At 49.4% G+C, this 17,274-nt stretch overlaps 1 protein-coding gene across 1 annotated transcript in view; it reads left to right on the top strand.

Annotated features, from left to right (window-relative positions):
- The first annotated feature begins 1,500 nt into the window (after positions 1-1,500).
- Positions 1,501-17,274, top strand: part of mfsd3 (major facilitator superfamily domain containing 3) — a 20,283-nt gene continuing 4,509 nt past the window's right edge. The window contains exons 1-5 of the mRNA XM_057033405.1: positions 1,501-1,794; positions 2,145-2,958; positions 9,116-9,263; positions 14,043-14,143; positions 14,933-15,042. Of these exons, the coding sequence (XP_056889385.1) occupies positions 2,259-2,958; positions 9,116-9,263; positions 14,043-14,143; positions 14,933-15,042 (1,059 nt within the window). The 5' untranslated portion in view covers positions 1,501-1,794; positions 2,145-2,258. The remainder of the gene's footprint in view (positions 1,795-2,144; positions 2,959-9,115; positions 9,264-14,042; positions 14,144-14,932; positions 15,043-17,274) is intronic.

Below are 17,274 nucleotides of genomic sequence, written 5' to 3'. Positions count from 1 at the left end.
AGTGATCCCCAACCCCGGGCCGTGGGTCATTTGGTGATCCAGTACAACAGTGATCCCCAACCCCCGGTACCGGGCCGTGGGTCATTTGGTGATCCGGTACAACAGTGATCCCCAACCCCGGGCCGCGGGTCATTTGGTGATCCAGTACAACAGTGATCCCCAACCCTCGGGCCGCGGGTCATTTGGTGATCCGGTACAACAGTGATCCCCAACCCCCGGTACCGGGCCGTGGGTCATTTGGTGATCCGGTACAACAGTGATCCCCAACCCCCGGTACGGGCCGCGGGTCATTGGTGATCCGGTACAACAGTGATCCCCAACCCCGGGCCGTGGGTCATTTTTGGTGATCCAGTACAACAGTGATCCCCACCCCCGGTACCGGGCCCGGGTCATTTGGTGATCCGGTACAACAGTGATCCCCACCCCCGGTACCGGGCCGTGGGTCATTGGTGATCCGTACAACAGTGATCCCCAACCCCCGGTACCGGGCCGTGGGTCATTTGGTGATCCGGTACAAGTTGGTGCACATCACTCAGTCTGATGGTGAACACAGACTAAGACAATTGTTGTGTGTTGGCTGGTTCTACTAATTGGTAGTTATGATGAGGGTTCGGTTGTTATCCTTTTCCCTTAAATACAACATATACATTGTCAACATTTTCTGTACAGTAGAATTGAATTTGAATCTTGTTTGGACATTTAGTTTAATATCAAAAGAACTACATTTACTAAAACACTTTGTTTTGCTATTTCTAATCATTTTGCAAGGACAATACTAAACTTTAAAGACTATAAGTAATAATAATAAACAATGATGCAATTAAGCCAGTTCTAACACAGCAACTAGTTTTCAATGGTCCACAAACAGGTGAAGAAATAGTAACGTAAAACAAGTACATGAAAATAGGTCATTCAAGATACTAAAAACTATCAAAATAGTAAAATTAGTGGACCTAAAACACAGTGAAGGACAGTGTTAATTTGTGTAATGCAATTTGGCCATCTGGCTATAATTTTTTGTAAAAGTGAAATAAGTTTTGTAAATAATTTGAAAACTAAATTAGTGATGTTTATTTGAAATTTAGGTACAAATTTCAAAACTATTTTCCCATCGGATAAAACAATGAATTGGTTAGAAGGGCTGAACTAACAACTTCAACTAGCTGTCTTCTTGTACTTTGTTTTTCATAAAGTCTTTCAAATGTGTGTGTGTCTGTGTGTGTCTGTGTGTGTGTGTGTGTGTGTGTGTCTGTGTGTGTGTTTCTAAACCAACCCGAGCTGCTGGATCCGTCATTCACCTGTCATGACCGTATTCTACCGCTAGAGGGCGCTACAGGATAACCCCTCATAATATCAGGGAAAAATCATGAGGGACATCGGAAGGAAATCTGATCCAATTTTTCAGCAATTCCGAAGAAGATTGTTCAAAACTTTGAAAATGGGTGCTTTTTTCTTTCAAAAATCTCCAAGCTTTTGTTTTATAAACGTATTTTTAAAAACAGTTTCTTTTATTTTAATCGATGAAAATAGCGTGTTGCTCTGTTACAGACCTATCTGTGAGTATTTGATAAGTTCTGTTTTTAGTCATTACCATTTCCAGTGAGATAATATTAGGAGATGGAACTTAAATAGAAACTGACCCGGGGACGCGTAGCGTTGCGCCCGAGAGCAGGTTGTAGTGAGGCGTCTGTCCTTCATTATACGATCTTGGGAGCGACCGCACACCAGCGGAGCATCTCACGGATTGCTAACAACCCTAACAAACATCCACAGTGGCGTGAATCTAACCGATAGGTAACTATTTTCCTCATAATAAAGACAAATCATATCAGGCCGTCACACGATGTAAACGTATTTTAAAGCTGTGAGTTGTGTAAGATCAAATGAGAACAGGTTAGCGACATCATCAGGGTAGCTACTTAAAGGAAGCCTAACGGCTAAAGGTCAACGAGTCACAGCAACATTTAAGCAGTGAAGGGATGGAAACACCTCCAATGTATCAGCTTAATGCATGTGACAACGTTAGAGGCTGATAAAGGCTCAGCGCTGCATAGGAAGGGCTTTCGTCCACCCTTGGGTTCTCTCATATGATGAAGTCAATGTCACGGACTGGTTCTAACTTGAAACTCTGTACTTTCCCCCAGGACTGGCTCAGCACTGGTTCCAATCAGTAAGTTCTCATTGAGAGGAAATGACCTGACCAATGGGCCACTGCTGTGCATTTTCCAGTCGGAGGGTGTCAATTCTACACTTGGACAATGAACGACAAACTAGTTTTCTTGGGCCTGTTGTACTTTGTCCAGGGAATCCCTTATGGGCTCCAGTCGTCCCTGCTTCCGGTCTACCTGCGTGGAGCCGGCCAGTCCCTCACCCGTATTGGCTTCACCAAGATCCTCTACTTCCCCTGGGTTCTGAAGGTGCTCTGGGCCCCTTTGGTGGATAGGGTCAGCACCAAGCAGCGCTGGCTGGTAGGAACCATTTCTGGACTGGCTCTGACGTGCCTCTTCAGTGCTGCCCTGGCCCCAGAAGCACACATCTGGGGGGTAGCAGGAACCTTGTTGGCCATGAACTTCCTGGCCTCTATCCAGGATATAGCGGTAGATGGGGCCGCAGTGGGGTTGTTGAAAGGCCGTGGGGAGTTGGGACTTGGTAACACAGCTCAAGTTGTAGGTTACAAAGCTGGATCAGTGTTTGCTGGAGGGGGGCTCCTGGCGGTCATTGATGTGGCTGGCTGGAGCTGGATGTTCCTGCTGTTGACGTTTGTGTATGCAGGCGTTGCTCTCTTTGTGTGGGGGGGGCCTTTATTGGATGATGACATTCTTTGGGGACACCAGGCAGATAACAGCAGGAAAGGAGGCCAGGGAATGGAAGCCATAAAGCCATGGAAGGTGTGGAGAAAACTGGTTGCAGTGCCTGGTACTCCCTGGACAGTCTTGTATGTTCTGACATACAAATTAGGTAAGTCTGAAAAATAAGAACTCATTTTTATTTTGGATTAAAAATGTCTGTTGATTTCTTCAATACAATGCTCTTTATTGTGTATCTACGTTACCTTGGCCTAATAGTTCAAATATTACGTCTTCAACATGCTGACCTGTTTAAAATTAAGTTCCCTTAACTCCCTTAACTACACAATAAAACAATACTGAGTACTTCATGATGATATGAGGATCTGTTCTTTCGGATCTTGTTCTGTGGTGACACAGCAAGTGGGTCCTGGGTTCAGTTCCAACCTCTTTCTACTGTATGTGAAGTGTGTGTTTTCCAAGAACCAGCATGGAAGAATGCTGGTGCTCCACTTTCCTTGCACTGTCTAAAACATGCATCCTGCCTAACCCTAACCCTATAACCCTAACCCCCTAACCCCTAACCCTAACCCTGTAACCCTAACCCTAACCCTCTAACCCTAACCCCCTAACCCTAACCCCTAACCCTCTAACCCTAACCCCCTAACCCTATAACCCTATAACCCTATAACCCTAACCCTCTAACCCTAACCCTCTAGCCTAACCCTAACCCCCTAACCCTCTAGCCCTAACCCCCTAACCCCTAACCCTAACCCTCTAGCCTAACCCCCTAACCCTAACCCTCTACCCTAACCCCCTAACCCTCTAACCCTAACCCCCTACCCTAACCCTAACCCTAAACCCCTAACCCTCTAACCCTACCCCCTAACCCTAACCCTAACCCTCTAGCCCTAACCCTAACTCTCTAACCCTAACCCTCTAGCCCTAACCCTAACCCCCTAACCCTCTAACCCTAAACCCCTAAACCCCTAACCCTAACCCCCTAACCCTAACCCTAACCCTCTAGCCCTAACCCTAACCCTCTAGCCCTAACCCTAACCCTCTAACCCTAACCCTCTAACCCTAACCCCCTAACCCTCTAACCCTCTAACCCTCTAACCCTAACTCTAACCCTCTAACCCTAAACCCCTAACCCTCTAACCCTAACCCTCTAACCCTAACCCTCTAACCCTAACCCCCTAACCCTAACCCTAATATGAAGATGAAGCTTGGTTCTTTCTGGGATGCAGGTCTCAGATCCCACCGGTAGGGGTCTCTGTTGGTGTGTGAATACATAAAGAGGAGTTCAACAAGCTGGAAAAACTTCATTTGAAACAATGGAGAGAGTTTTAACTCCTGGGTGCGCTTTTAAAACACTGATGCTGCCAGAAAAGTTGGCTTTTATAATACCATACTTAAAAACATTGTGTACACACGCCGTCTAAAAGCATATTGAATTTAAAAATGCATTTTACATATTTGCTCTGAAAAGAAACTAAATTCCAGGTAGTTTTGGCCAAGTGCAGCGTTGGTGTGTGGGAGAGAAAGTTTTAGGTTTGGTAGCAGAAGGGGATTAAGGATTAAGTGTCGGTGTTTTGGGGAACAGAAACGGAAGGTTTGACAAAGCAACATGTGATGTGATGGAGGTGCCCCCTCACACTCCCAGTCTGCTGTATCTGCTGGAAGGCCTGCTCGTTTGTTCTCTTTGTGTCTGCTGCATTTTGGAGTATGGTTCAGTAAGTACATGACGTTACAAGACAAATACAAAGGCCGGCTGGACCCCAATCCCCCCCAGATTGTTTCTAGGGAGCATCCCCCGCTGCACAGACTGTCATCAGAAATAGAAGCGGTTTTGCTTCGGTTAGGGTTGGAGTGCCATCTCGCACAGTCTGGTCCTCACTGTCCAAATACTTTTCTGGAAAAACACAGATTGCGTAATATCTTGAATCAGGCCTGAGTATGCCAACATAATGTGAGACAGTATTGTTTTTGTTCAGGAGGTGTGTGGGTATGTTAATGTGAGACTGCTGATTCGTCCGTCTGAGCCCCAAACCCAAGCACCCCCCCACACCCCCCAGCTTCCTCTAATGAACTCTAAATTTACGCCAACAAAATGGACAATCACGAAGAGCCGCGTGTCAGAACTGTGGCCTTGTGCCATCTGAGGCCACAGGCATGATGGGAGATCTGTTTTTGGAGGTCAGGAGAAGCAGAAAGTGCAGCAGGAATGGCTGAAGAAAGGGAACAAGGTGCGAATAAAGTCACTCGTGAGAGCATTTGAACACATTAATGAAATAAAGAGACAGACTCGATATGAGACTTGAGGGAATCCTTTCCCCTAAAACAGTGGAAGGTTTTAGCAACAGGAAAGTTCAGGCTGCCAGGAAGCAGCTACATATAAGGCATCTGACTGTAAAGGGAGATGGATTTACAGTGTTTCTGATGCTGCATTAGGGTTGGTTATGTCAGCAGACCCCTGTGCTGGCTTGCTTTGGGAGTTATCACGGACTTGGAACCAAGTAAGAGAGATCTTTGTTGTTGTCAGAGAATAAGTAAAGCATGACTACACAAAGAGTTACAGAAGATGGAGTACTGGGTTAGGGTTAGGGTTCAGTGATATGTTTGCTGACAGGACTGGTTGAATGTGGGCTGGGACAGCAAGGAAGAAGGGTAGGAAGAAGGGAAGGAAGAAGGGAAGGAAGGGAGAAGACTGGCACTGCAGGGAGACAGGCTGAAGAATGGATGAATTAATAAACAACCACCACATGGTGCCCTGAGATGGGGGAGAAAGAGCAAAGTGGAAACACCCAAACAGCCAAGCACAGCATCTTTGTGCTGTAGATAGTGGAGCGCTCTAATGTCACCTTCAGGAGATGTTTGCTGGTGAATGTCAGTCAGCTAGACTAGAAGTCCAGCGAACTCAAAGCTAAAGCTGCAACCTGTAGGATGTGGAGCGTGGTGGTGCTCATCTGCTTTATTTTGCACCGTGGAGTGTGAAGGTCTGGGGGGACTAACCCTAACCCCTTAACCCTAACCCTAATGCCTAACCCCTAACCCAGGGGTAGGCAAATCCAGTCCTCGAGGGTTGAATTCTTGCCAGGATTTGCATCCTATCAGGCAGGAAATGCTTTCACCAAGGTAAATCGAACCCCAGGAGAAAGTGTTTACCTGTAGGACAGAAAGTCTGGCTTGGATACGGCCCTTGATGCCCACCCCTGCCCTAACCCTAACCCCTAACCCTAACCCCTAATGCCTAATCCAAACCCCTAATGCCTAACCCTAACGCCTAACCCTAACCCCTAATGCCTAACCCTAACCCCCTAACCCTAATGCCTAACCCTAACCCCCTAATGCCTATCCAAACCCCTAATGCCTAACCCTAACCCCTAACCCTAACGCCTAACCCTAACCCCTAATGCCTAATCCAAACCCCTAATGCCTAACCCTAACGCCTAACCCTAACCCCTAATGCCTAACCCTAACCCCTAACCCTAACGCCTAACCCTAACCCCTAATGCCTATCCAAACCAACCCTAATGCCTAACCCTAACGCCTAACCCTAACCCCTAATGCCTAACCCTAACCCCTAACCCTAATGCCTAACCCTAACCCCCTAATGCCTAATCCAAACCCCTAATGCCTAACCCTAACGCCTAACCCTAACCCCTAATGCCTAACCCTAACCCTCTAACCCTAACGCCTAACCCTAACCCCTAATGCCTAACCCTAACCCCTAACCCTAATGCCTAACCCTAACCCCCTAATGCCTAACCCTAACGCCTAACCTAACCCCTAATGCCTAACCCTAACCCCTAACCCTAATGCCTAACCCTAACACCCTAACCCTAACCCTAATCCTAACACCCTAACCCCTAATGCCTAACCCTAACCCCTAATGCCTAACCCTAACGCCTAACCCTAACCCCTAATGCCTACCCTAACCCCTAACCCCTAACCCTAATGCCTAACCCTAACCCCTAACCCTAATCCTAACACCCTAACCCCTAATGCCTAACGCTAACCCCTAATGCCTAACCCTAACCCCTAACCCTAATGCCTAACCCTAACCCCCTAATGCCTAACCCTAACCCCTAATGCCTAACCCTAACCCCTAACCCTAATGCCTAACCCTAACACCCTAACCCTACCCCTAATGCCTAACCCTAACCCTAACCCTAACACCCTAACCCTAACCCCTAATGCCTAACCCTAACCCTAACCCCTAACCCCTAACCCTAACAGCCTAACCCTAACCCACTGTCTAAAAACATGCATCCTGCCTAACCCTTACCCTCTAACCCTAACCCCCTCCTCCCCCTCCTCCCCCTCATCCTGCTCCTCCCCTCACCCCCCCTCACCCCTCCTCCTCCCCATCCTCCTCTCCCTCCTCCCCCTCTTCTCCCTCCTCCCCCTCATCCTGCTCCTCCTGCTCCTCCTCCTATGGCTACTCTCCTTTTCCACTCTTTCGATCATCTTTTTATGAAATGACTGTCACTTTCTTTCACTGTGTATTTTTCTATCTCTTTTTTCATGCCGTCACTTTCCTTCTTTTCTCCTCGGTCTCATCACACTCTTTTGTCCCATATCTTTTCTCCCTGTTTTTCTCCTCTCCCTCTTCTCTCTTATTAAACCCTTTTCTCCTCCCTTTCACTCTGGCTGTTTAATCTTTTTTGATGTCTAATGAAATCCCAACTGAAATGGACAATTGTTGCTTTGAGAATATTTATAGAGAGGAATAATCAGCCTGCTAATGCTGTCTGTGCCCCCCCCCCCCCCCTACTGTAAAGAAATAATTAGTTGAAGGCAGGGTTGCAAAAGCTGGCAAGCAGAGGATCATGGGTAAACAGGCAGGCCAATGTTGACGCTTGTGCTGGATTCAAACCCTCAACTTCCCCTTGGGTGAGTGGATGGCTTTCTGACTGGTATCACTGATGAGAGTGATGGGAGTAACTTGTGGAGGACCGCCTGGGTAGGGGGCAGTGGCAGGTTTGAGAGGTCATGGTTCCTCTGCACACGACCCGTTCCTGGTCATGGTTCCTCTGCACACGACCCGTTCCTGGTCATGGTTCCTCTGCACACGACCCGTTCCTGGTCATGGTTCCTCTGCACACGACCCGTTCCTGTGCCCCCTCTGTACCTGTGCTCCCCCTGTCCCTGTGATACCCTTGTCCCTGTGATACCCTTGTCCCTGTGCTCCCCTTGTCCCTGTGCTCCCCCTGTCCCTGTGCTCCCCTTGTCCCTCTGCTCCCCTTGTCCCTCTGCTCCCCCTGTCCCTCTGCTCCCCCTCTCCCTGTGCCCCCCCGTCCCTGTGCTCCCCTTGTCCCTGTGCTCCCCCTGTCCCTGTGCTCCCCCTGTCCCTCTGCTCCCCTTGTCCCTGTGCTCCCCTTGTCCCTGTGCTCCCCGTGTCCCTGTGCTCCCCCTATCCCTGTGCTCCCCCTGTCCCTGTGCTCCCCCTGTCCCTGTGCTCCCCCTGTCCCTGTGCTCCCCTTGTCCCTCTGCCCCCCTGTCCCTCTGCTCCCCCTGTCCCTGTGCTCCCCCTGTCCCTGTGCTCCCCTTGTCCCTCTGCTCCCCCTGTCCCTGTGCTCCCCCTGTCCCTCTGCTCCCCCTGTCCCTCTGCTCCCCCTGTCCCTGTCCGGATTGTCCCAGCAGTTGGACCAGTGACCCCCTCCTTTTGCCGCTGCACGCCGGATCACTGGGAGCTTCTCTGCTTCCTCTTGTTATTTTTTCCGTCATTCCGTTTCATCCTGCTCTTCTATTGTTGTTTGTCTCCTCGCTGCCTTGAGTGAGTGACTTGTCGGCTGTGTTGCGTCGTCTTTGACAGCAGTCTGGGAGCCCGGCTGTCACTCAGGCAGCTCCGTGGTCCCCCCGTCTTTCTGAAGTCGGTCTCCATTAATATAATAAGAGCGTGGAGTCGGCACCACTGAATATTTTACTGTAATGTTCAGCAGAACCTCCCCCCCCCACACAGAGGAAGTGTTAGCGCCTGACAGAAACTTCATTTTGACTGAAAGGTCTTTGTGAGGTCTGTTTCATCTGTGCAAGTTTTTGTGTTTCTGTTGTGCTTTCGTTTTGTGCTGTAGGAGAAGTGCGAGGCCCCTGTTTGATAAAGTGACTGGGGGGATTCTTTTTCTTGTCAGCCATCTATTATTGACACTTTCCAGGAATAGGCTGAGGTGCACTGCATGTTGATGTGCACGTTGGTTCTTGTCATCTCTAGAAAACCGTCTTGTTCAGCCAACTCGTCGCCTGGTTGTGTGTTGAGGAGCTGCATGTAGAACAAAGCTGACCCTGACCCTAACCCTGACCCTGTATCTGTGTGTGATTGACAGGTGAGCAGGGGGCGGTGACCATGTTCCCTCTGTTCCTGCTGGACCATCACATGACTGCCAGGGAGCTGGGCTTTTGGAATGGGGTGATTGCCATGGGCTTTTCCATTGGTGGCTCATCTTTAGGAGGACTGCTGCTCACTCGGTTCAGGTAGGTCATCAAGCGTATCTGCTGAGGCTCCAACAATCAGAAACAAAGCTGTCAGGGAGGTTGAAAGGAAGATTCCTTTGGTAAACCTGCGCTGGAGTCTCCATTTGGGGAGAACTTGATTGATGAGCTTGTATCACAGGGCCTTCTTCCAAAGGTGTCCACATCACTGTCTTCTGGCTACATCTGTGCTTTTGCAGAGTCTCTTCTGAATGTGTGCAGTAATTAAAGGAAACATATTCTTGTTTTGGAGCTGACACACGCATGTGCACGTGCCCGCTCGCTCAAACGCACCCTTGGGATTTGATGGTAGAGCCATGCTAACTCTTGGTCTGAGCCAGATGTGCTGATCAGAGAGTTGAAGGCCCGTGCGGATCACGTCGTTCCTACATGCTGCCTCCGGCTCGGACGATGTCATGGGAACTATACACAACGAAACCTTTATAAGGGACCGTATGTCCTCACCAGACACTAACCAAACCAGCCATCAGTGAACCGTGTGTCTCCACGGCACGAAGAAGCTTCTTGGGATTATGTGACAACAGCAATGAGTGTGGTTCAGTAATAGTGAATATTAAAGGTTGATGAATAATAACAGTATGAGCTGTTGATCTGGAAAACTGATCCAGTCAGTACCTTCAGAATCAAGTTCTTCTTTGTTCTCAGTGGTTAGCTGTTTTATTGCTTTGAAAAAATGTCTGCTAATTGCTAAAAGGTGAGGAAAGGTGACACTACGTGAGTCAGAGATGGTCTATCTTGTTTTAGTGTGGATGGAGGCTTCCTGTTGTTGTTGATCTTAAAGCTTTCTGGGGATTTTCTGGCTTCTGAAAATGGCTCCAGAGTCAAAAGGTTTGAAAATGTTCTAAAAGGTTCTAAATAAAGAGGCCAGACCTGGGGAGAACAAGCGCTATGGCCACCTACCGTGCAACATGTGCAAACTGTGCTATGTTAGCGATTTGGTGAATTTGGTGTCTTAATACTCTGACCGGTGGAGAAGCATTTGCTACGTTTGCTAAGGAAGAGTCAGTCGCTAACGCTCCTCAGAACAGCACCCTCTACTGGCCTGGCATGCTTACCACAGAGCTTTCAGGCCTTATTGTGGATCTGGGTGGACGCGCATAGTTTTTCCACGTTCTTTTGAAATCTCAGAGGAAAACATCGATGTGTAAATGTTTTTCTGACTGTCAACACTATGTGCAGCCAGCAGCACAACTCTGGTTACCGTTCTGTAGCTTGTAAACCCCCCAAACATGCATCCTGTCAGTGGCTAGCACTGCCGTCATTAGCACACACACACACGTGGGATGACACTTCCTCAGCCTCTCACACTCGTGCACGAGCAGACAAAGTGCTGTCTACTGGGCTGTGGTCCCACCTCTAAGAGCTCCGTGAGGAGTTTTATCCTCCACCATCACAAATGGCTGAGTGGTCAGGGAATGACCCCCTTTGCTACCTGAGCTCTTGGCTATTATGGGTGGCTAGCTTGTGTAAGGTGGAAGCCTAGCAGGTCTCTCTCTCTGTCCCTCTCTGTCTCTCTCTCATGCACATGTCTCCAGAGAGGGACATGAATGTGGTGATTGTGGCTGCAGGTGAGGGACCAGGAAAAGAAAAGGCTTCTTAGCATGTGAATGCTGGACCGCTCTCAAATATACCTGTCTGAGTATAGGGGGAACGTATGGGAGGCACAAAAGGTATAAGAAGGTTTAGGAAGGCTCACAGTATTTCTCATTTCTTTACAATCATTTCTATAAAACCATTCTAAATAACCATTCTATACAATCATTCTATACAATCATTTTATATAATCATTCTATATAATCATTCTATATCACCCTGGACTGTGAGGGCGAGATGTTTTCTATTGAGTTATTTCTTACATTTTGTCTGTTTTGGCTTCTCAGACCAGCAGAAAAAGGGGAGAGATGGTTAGGGTTAGAGGGTTAGGATTAGGGGGTTAGGGTTAGAGGGTGAGGGTTAGGGTTAGAGGGTTAGAGGGTGAGGGTTAGGGTTAGAGGGTTAGAGGGTTAGGGTTAGAGGGTTAGGATTAGGGGGTTAGGGTTAGAGGGTGAGGGTCAGAGGGTTAGGGTTAGAGGGTTAGGATTAGGGGGTTAGGGTTAGGGTTAGAGGGTTAGGGTTAGGGTTAGAGGGTTAGAGGGTGAGGGTTAGGGTTAGAGGGTTAGAGGGTTAGGGTTAGAGGGTTAGAGGGTAGGATTAGGGGGTTAGGGTTAGGGGGTTAGGGTTAGGGTTAGAGGCTAAGGGTTAGAGGGTTAGGGGGTTAGAGGGTTAGGGTTAGAGGGTTAGGGTTTGAGGGTTAGGGTTAGTGTTAGTGTTAGGGGGATAGGGTTAGAGGGTTAGGATTAGGGGGTTAAGGTTAGAGGGTTAGGGTTAGAGGGTTAGGGTTTGAGGGTTAGGGTTAGGGGGATAGGGTTAGAGGGTTAGGGTTAGAGGGTTAGGTTAGGAGAGACGATTATCTTTGAGTCTGATTTCTATAAGGTTGTTCAACCCTTTTATATAGAACAGCATGAACTCAAATTGAGGAAGAGTTTGCCTGCGTGAAAAAGTTTTCTTGTGTGTCTTTTCCTAAACTTCTGTCCAAGTCTCTCCACCTGGCGGGAACTCCCAATAGGAAGTGGACTAACAAGTGTAACTCCTTAATCCATGAAGTGATCTAATCGGTACAAAAATCAGATTAGTATAGAAGTGTGGAACGACTGGGGAGGTTGATCCAAGAAAAACCGGCTCAGTGGTGGGTCCAGTGGTGGGTCCAGTGGTGGGTCCAGTGGTGGGTCCAGTGGTGGGACCAGTGGTGGGTCCAGTGTTGGGTCCAGTAGTGGGACCAGTGGTGGTTCCAGTAGTGGGACCAGTGTTGAGACCAGTTTTTGACTGCACTCTGAACACTCGTTCCTGAACAATCAGGATGAGACCAACTCAGGTTGTGGTGCGTTCATGAGGCAGCTCTTTGACACACACACACACACACACACACACACACACACACACACACACACACACACACACACCCTCCATCCCAACAACCAGGAGGAGTCCTTGAGTGGCAGGCATCCTCTGAGTGATTGGCAGAGGTTAATCCCTGGTGCCACTCAGGAATCACCACTGCTGTGTGATTGTGCACGTCTGTGTTTTAGGAGCTGGTTAACGGTGATTAATTGTCATTCTCATGCTGGGGATCTCCTGAGGTTATTGATTACGTCACCAACCAACCCTGAGGGGGGTCCATTTATGCCTGGGGCCTTGTTTACCGCCTCATGTGCTTCAGACATGCAACAATAAGTTGCTTCTCAACTTCTGCAGGGTGGTCAGCAGCACTGATGCTGTGTTCTCGTCCCTCCTCAGTATCGGGTTAGCCCTAACCCCTAACCCAACCCTAACCCTCACCCCTAACCCAACCCTAACCCCTAACCCTAACCCCTAACCCCTAACCCTCTAACCCTAACCCAACCCTAACCCCTAACCCTAACCCTAACCCTGGTCAGCAGCACTGATGCTGTGTTCTCGTCCCTCCTCAGTATTGGGTTAGCCCTAACCCCTAACCCAACCCTAACCCCTAACCCCTAACCCCTAACCCTCTAACCCTAACCCAACCCTAACCCCTAACCCTAACCCTAACCCTGGTCAGCAGCACTGATGCTGTGTTCTCGTCCCTCCTCAGTATCGGGTTAGCCCTAACCCCTAACCCTCTAACCCTAACCCTAACCCAGTGCTTCTCAATTATTTTCTGTTACGCCCCCCCCAGGAAGAAGAAAACATTTTGCGCCCCCCCCCCCGGCCGTGACTATAATTAGTATCATTTGTCTATGAAATTGTTATAAGTACACCTCTGCATAACATTGTATCCTTATTAATATTAAAGAAAACAAAAAAAGAAAGAAATATAGACCAAAGCGGGATGATTGTTGCCAATATTCGGCACGTTTTTGCCGAAAAAACTCAAGCGGCTGATCAGCGTGCCTGGGGTGTAATGTCTTTAAGTGAGGGTTAGGGTTAGTGCTAGGGTTAACCAGGATTAGGGTTAACCAGGGTTAGTGTTAACCAGGGTTAGTGTTAACCAGGGTTAGGGTTAACCAGGGTTAGGGTTAGTGCTAGGGTTAACCAGGGTTAGGGTTAACCAGGGTTAGGGTTAGTGTTAGGGTTAACCAGGGTTAGGGTTAACCAGGGTTAGGGTTAGTGTTAGGGTTAACCAGGGTTAGGGTTAACCAGGGTTAGGGTTAACCAGGGTTAGGGTTATCAGCGTGACTGGGGTGTAATGTCTTTAAGTGAGGCCTTCATTTATTTGGCTTCATGCTGTCCTGCCAACATTTTTAGACACAGTAAACACACCGGTCTTTCCTCGTCTCCCACCGTAGTCGCAGTGAAGCCAAGCGCTATAAATGCTTCGTCATATTTCCTCGTCTTAGCTTTCGGGAGACTTTTGTATGTCTCATTATCTCCGTCTCTCTCCGCTTTTCTTTTCATCACTGTTAAGTATTTTTGGTGGTTTGTTCACTGCACTTCCTATCTCTTGCTCTGTGGTGTGTGCGCGCGGGATGTGCAATTACACTTTATTCTAGTACGGCAAAAAAAAACAAAAAACATGTTCTCCGGGGTCACACGCGCCCCCCCTGGCATCGCACCGCGCCCCCCCAGGGGGGCGCGCCCCACTATTTGAGAAGCGCTGCCCTAACCCAACCCTAACCCCTAACCCTCTAACCCTAACCCTAACCCCTAACCCCTAACCCTAACCCTGGTCAGCAGCACTGATGCTGTGTTCTCATCCCTCCTCAGTATCGGCGCCATCATGCGACGCGTCTTTGTGCTGAGAACCATCAGCATGGTGTTCCAAAGCTCTTTGCTCACCGTCCTGGAACCATCAACTCTTCTGAAAGGTGAGCGAGCCCCCCACTGACACTGAACCCAACACGTGCACGTCCTCGTGCACGTCTGCTCCCATCTGCCAGGTACCTCAGACTCCATGTGGCTCCACCATAGATGAAGTCATCAGCACCTTGTCGTCCTCTCACGGAGACATTGTCTCCAAGTCACCGTCCCAAAATCCAGAAGAAATTCGGCCTCTGGGGTCAGTTTAGGCTCCCTTTGAAACAGGTGGGGGCATCATGGGGGGCATTGATGGACAGGTGTTATTGCCCCCCCAGGAGAGCCATTGAGTTATTAATGTCTCAGTGACACGTCTCTTCCCACCACACAGGGATCTGGGGGGGCTTCTGGGATCCATCCGTCTGCTGTTGCTCCATCAGACCCAAACGCTCCCGCTTGCTTCCACTCCAGAACAAAGTTTTGAGGAAAACTCAACCAAACCAAAACAGAGTTTCCCATATTTCAATATTCCATGATAACCTTCAGACTCCTCAGACTCTTCAGAGCCTCCTCAGCCTGATCAGCCTGGTGTCGGGGACTAAAGAACCTGATCCAGGGGAAGCTGTGATGGCTGAGTGAATAATTGAGTGTTGGGGCCACAGACAGCCTCTGTGTTTCCCTGCTGCTCTGCAACGTCTCCTCAGAGGATACAGCACATTTCTCTGTCTGTTCTAGGTGGGGGGGTGGGGGGCTGTTTCTCACTCCTCTCTGTACATGTGGAAGCAGCAGCGACTGTGAAGACAAGCTTATCTTTTCTGTCTGATCAAAGGAGCCATTCTCACACGTGTTTGCTCCTCCAGGTTTGGCTGTGCTGAGCTTGAGCGTGCAACACTTCCTGGGGGGTCTCATCACCACGCTCACGTTCACAACCATGATGCACTGCAGCCAGAGAGCTGACGAAGGCATTCAGGTAACTGGAACACCGGCCTCCTTCTGCTGCCTCTGATGCTAGCGTGCATGGGTTCAACTCTACTGATGCTAACATGCTTGGGTTCAACTCTACTGATGCTAACGTGCATGGGTTCAACTCTATTGATGCTAACATGCATGGGTTCAACTCTACTGATGCTAACATGCATGGGTTCAACTCTACTGATACTAGCGTGCATGGGTTCAACTCTACTGATACTAGCATGCATGGGTTCAACTCTACTGATGCTAACATGCATGGGTTCAACTCTACTGATACTAGCGTACATGGGTTCAACTCTATTGATGCTAACATGCATGGGTTCAACTCTACTGATGCTAGCGTACATGGGTTCAACTCTATTGATGCTAACATGCATGGGTTCAACTCTACTGATGCTAGCGTACATGGGTTCAACTCTATTGATGCTAACATGCATGGGTTCAACTCTACTGATGCTAGCGTACATGGGTTCAACTCTATTGATGCTAACATGCATGGGTTCAACTCTACTGATGCTAACATGCATGGGTTCAACTCTACTGATGCTAGCGTGCATGGGTTCAACTCTACTGATGCTAACATGCATGGGTTCAACTCTACTGATACTAGCGTGCATGGGTTCAACTCTACTGATGCTAGCGTACATGGGTTCAACTCTATTGATGCTAACATGCATGGGTTCAACTCTACTGATGCTAGCGTACATGGGTTCAACTCTATTGATGCTAACATGCATGGGTTCAACTCTACTGATGCTAACATGCATGGGTTCAACTCTACTGATGCTAGCGTGCATGGGTTCAACTCTACTGATACTAGCGTGCATGGGTTCAACTCTACTGATGCTAACGTGCATGGGTTCAACTCTACTGATGCTAACGTGCATGGGTTCAACTCCATCCATCCATCCATCCATCCATCCATCCATCCATCCTCCGCCCCTTATCTGGGGTCGGGTCGCCGGGGCAGCAGCCTAAGGAGAGAAGTCCAGACTTCCCTCTCCCCAGCTACTTCTTCCAGCTCATCCGGAGGGATCCCCAGGCGTTCCCAGGCCAGTCGAGAGACATAGTCTCTCCAACGTGTCCTGGGTCTTCCCGGGGGTCCCCTATCGGAGGGACATGCCCCGAACACCTCACCAGGGAGGCGTCCAGGGGGCATCCTAACTAGATGCCCAAGCCACCCCATCTGGCTCCTCTCAACGCGGAGGAGCAGCGACTCTACTCCGAGCTCCTCCCGGATGGCAGAGCTTCTCACCCTATCTCGAAGGGAGAGCCCAGCCACCCTACGGAGGAAGCTCATTTCAGCCGCTTGTACCCGTGATCTTGTTCTTTCGGTCATTACCCAAAGCTCATGACCATAGGTGAGGGTAGGAACGAATATTGACCGGTAAATCGAGAGCTTTGCCTTTCGGCTCAGCTCTCTCTTCACCACTACGGACCGGTGCAGAGTCCGCATTACTGCGGACGCCGCACCGATCCACCTGTCGACCTCCTGCTCCATTCTGACCTCACTCCTGAACAAGACCCTGAGGTACTTGAACTCCTCCACTTGGGGCAGGATCTCCTCCTTGACCCGGAGAAGGCACTCCACCTTTTTCCGGTTGAGAACCATGGCCTTGGATTTGGAGGTGCTGATTTTCATCCCAGCCGCTTCACTCTCGGCGGCGAACTGATCCAGTGATCGTTGGAGGTCACGGGCCGATGACGCCAACAGGACCACATCATCTGCAAAAAGCAGAGACCCGATCCTGAGGTCACCAAGCCGGACCCACTCAACACCATGACTGCACCTAGAAATTCTGTCCATAAAAGTTATGAACAGAATCGGTGACAAAGGGCAGCCCTGGCGGAGACCAACCCTCACCGGAAACGAGTTCGACTTACTGCCAGCAATGCGAAGCAAACCCCGGTACCGATCCTTCAGGGAGCGGACGGCCCGTATCAGGGGGCCCGACGCCCCATACTTTCGGAGGACCCCCCACAGGACCCCCCGAGGGACACGGTCGAATGCCTTCTCCAAGTCCACAAAACACATGTGGACTGGTTGGGCAAACTCCCATGCACCCTCGAAGACCCTGCTGAGGGTGTAGGTCCCCTGGGGATAGGCCAAATGTAGCCCTGCTTCCTAACTGGAAGGCGTGTTGGTGGGATTGAGGAGGTCCTCGAAGTATTCCTTCCACCAATCCACAACATTCCGAGTTGAGATCAGCAGCACACCATCGCCACTATA

This window comes from Takifugu flavidus, chromosome 5 (genome assembly GCF_003711565.1).
Source record: "Takifugu flavidus isolate HTHZ2018 chromosome 5, ASM371156v2, whole genome shotgun sequence".
Lineage (NCBI taxonomy): Eukaryota > Metazoa > Chordata > Actinopteri > Tetraodontiformes > Tetraodontidae > Takifugu > Takifugu flavidus.
Note: the sequence above shows the minus strand (reverse complement) of the source record. Positions and strands in the feature narration are given on the sequence as shown.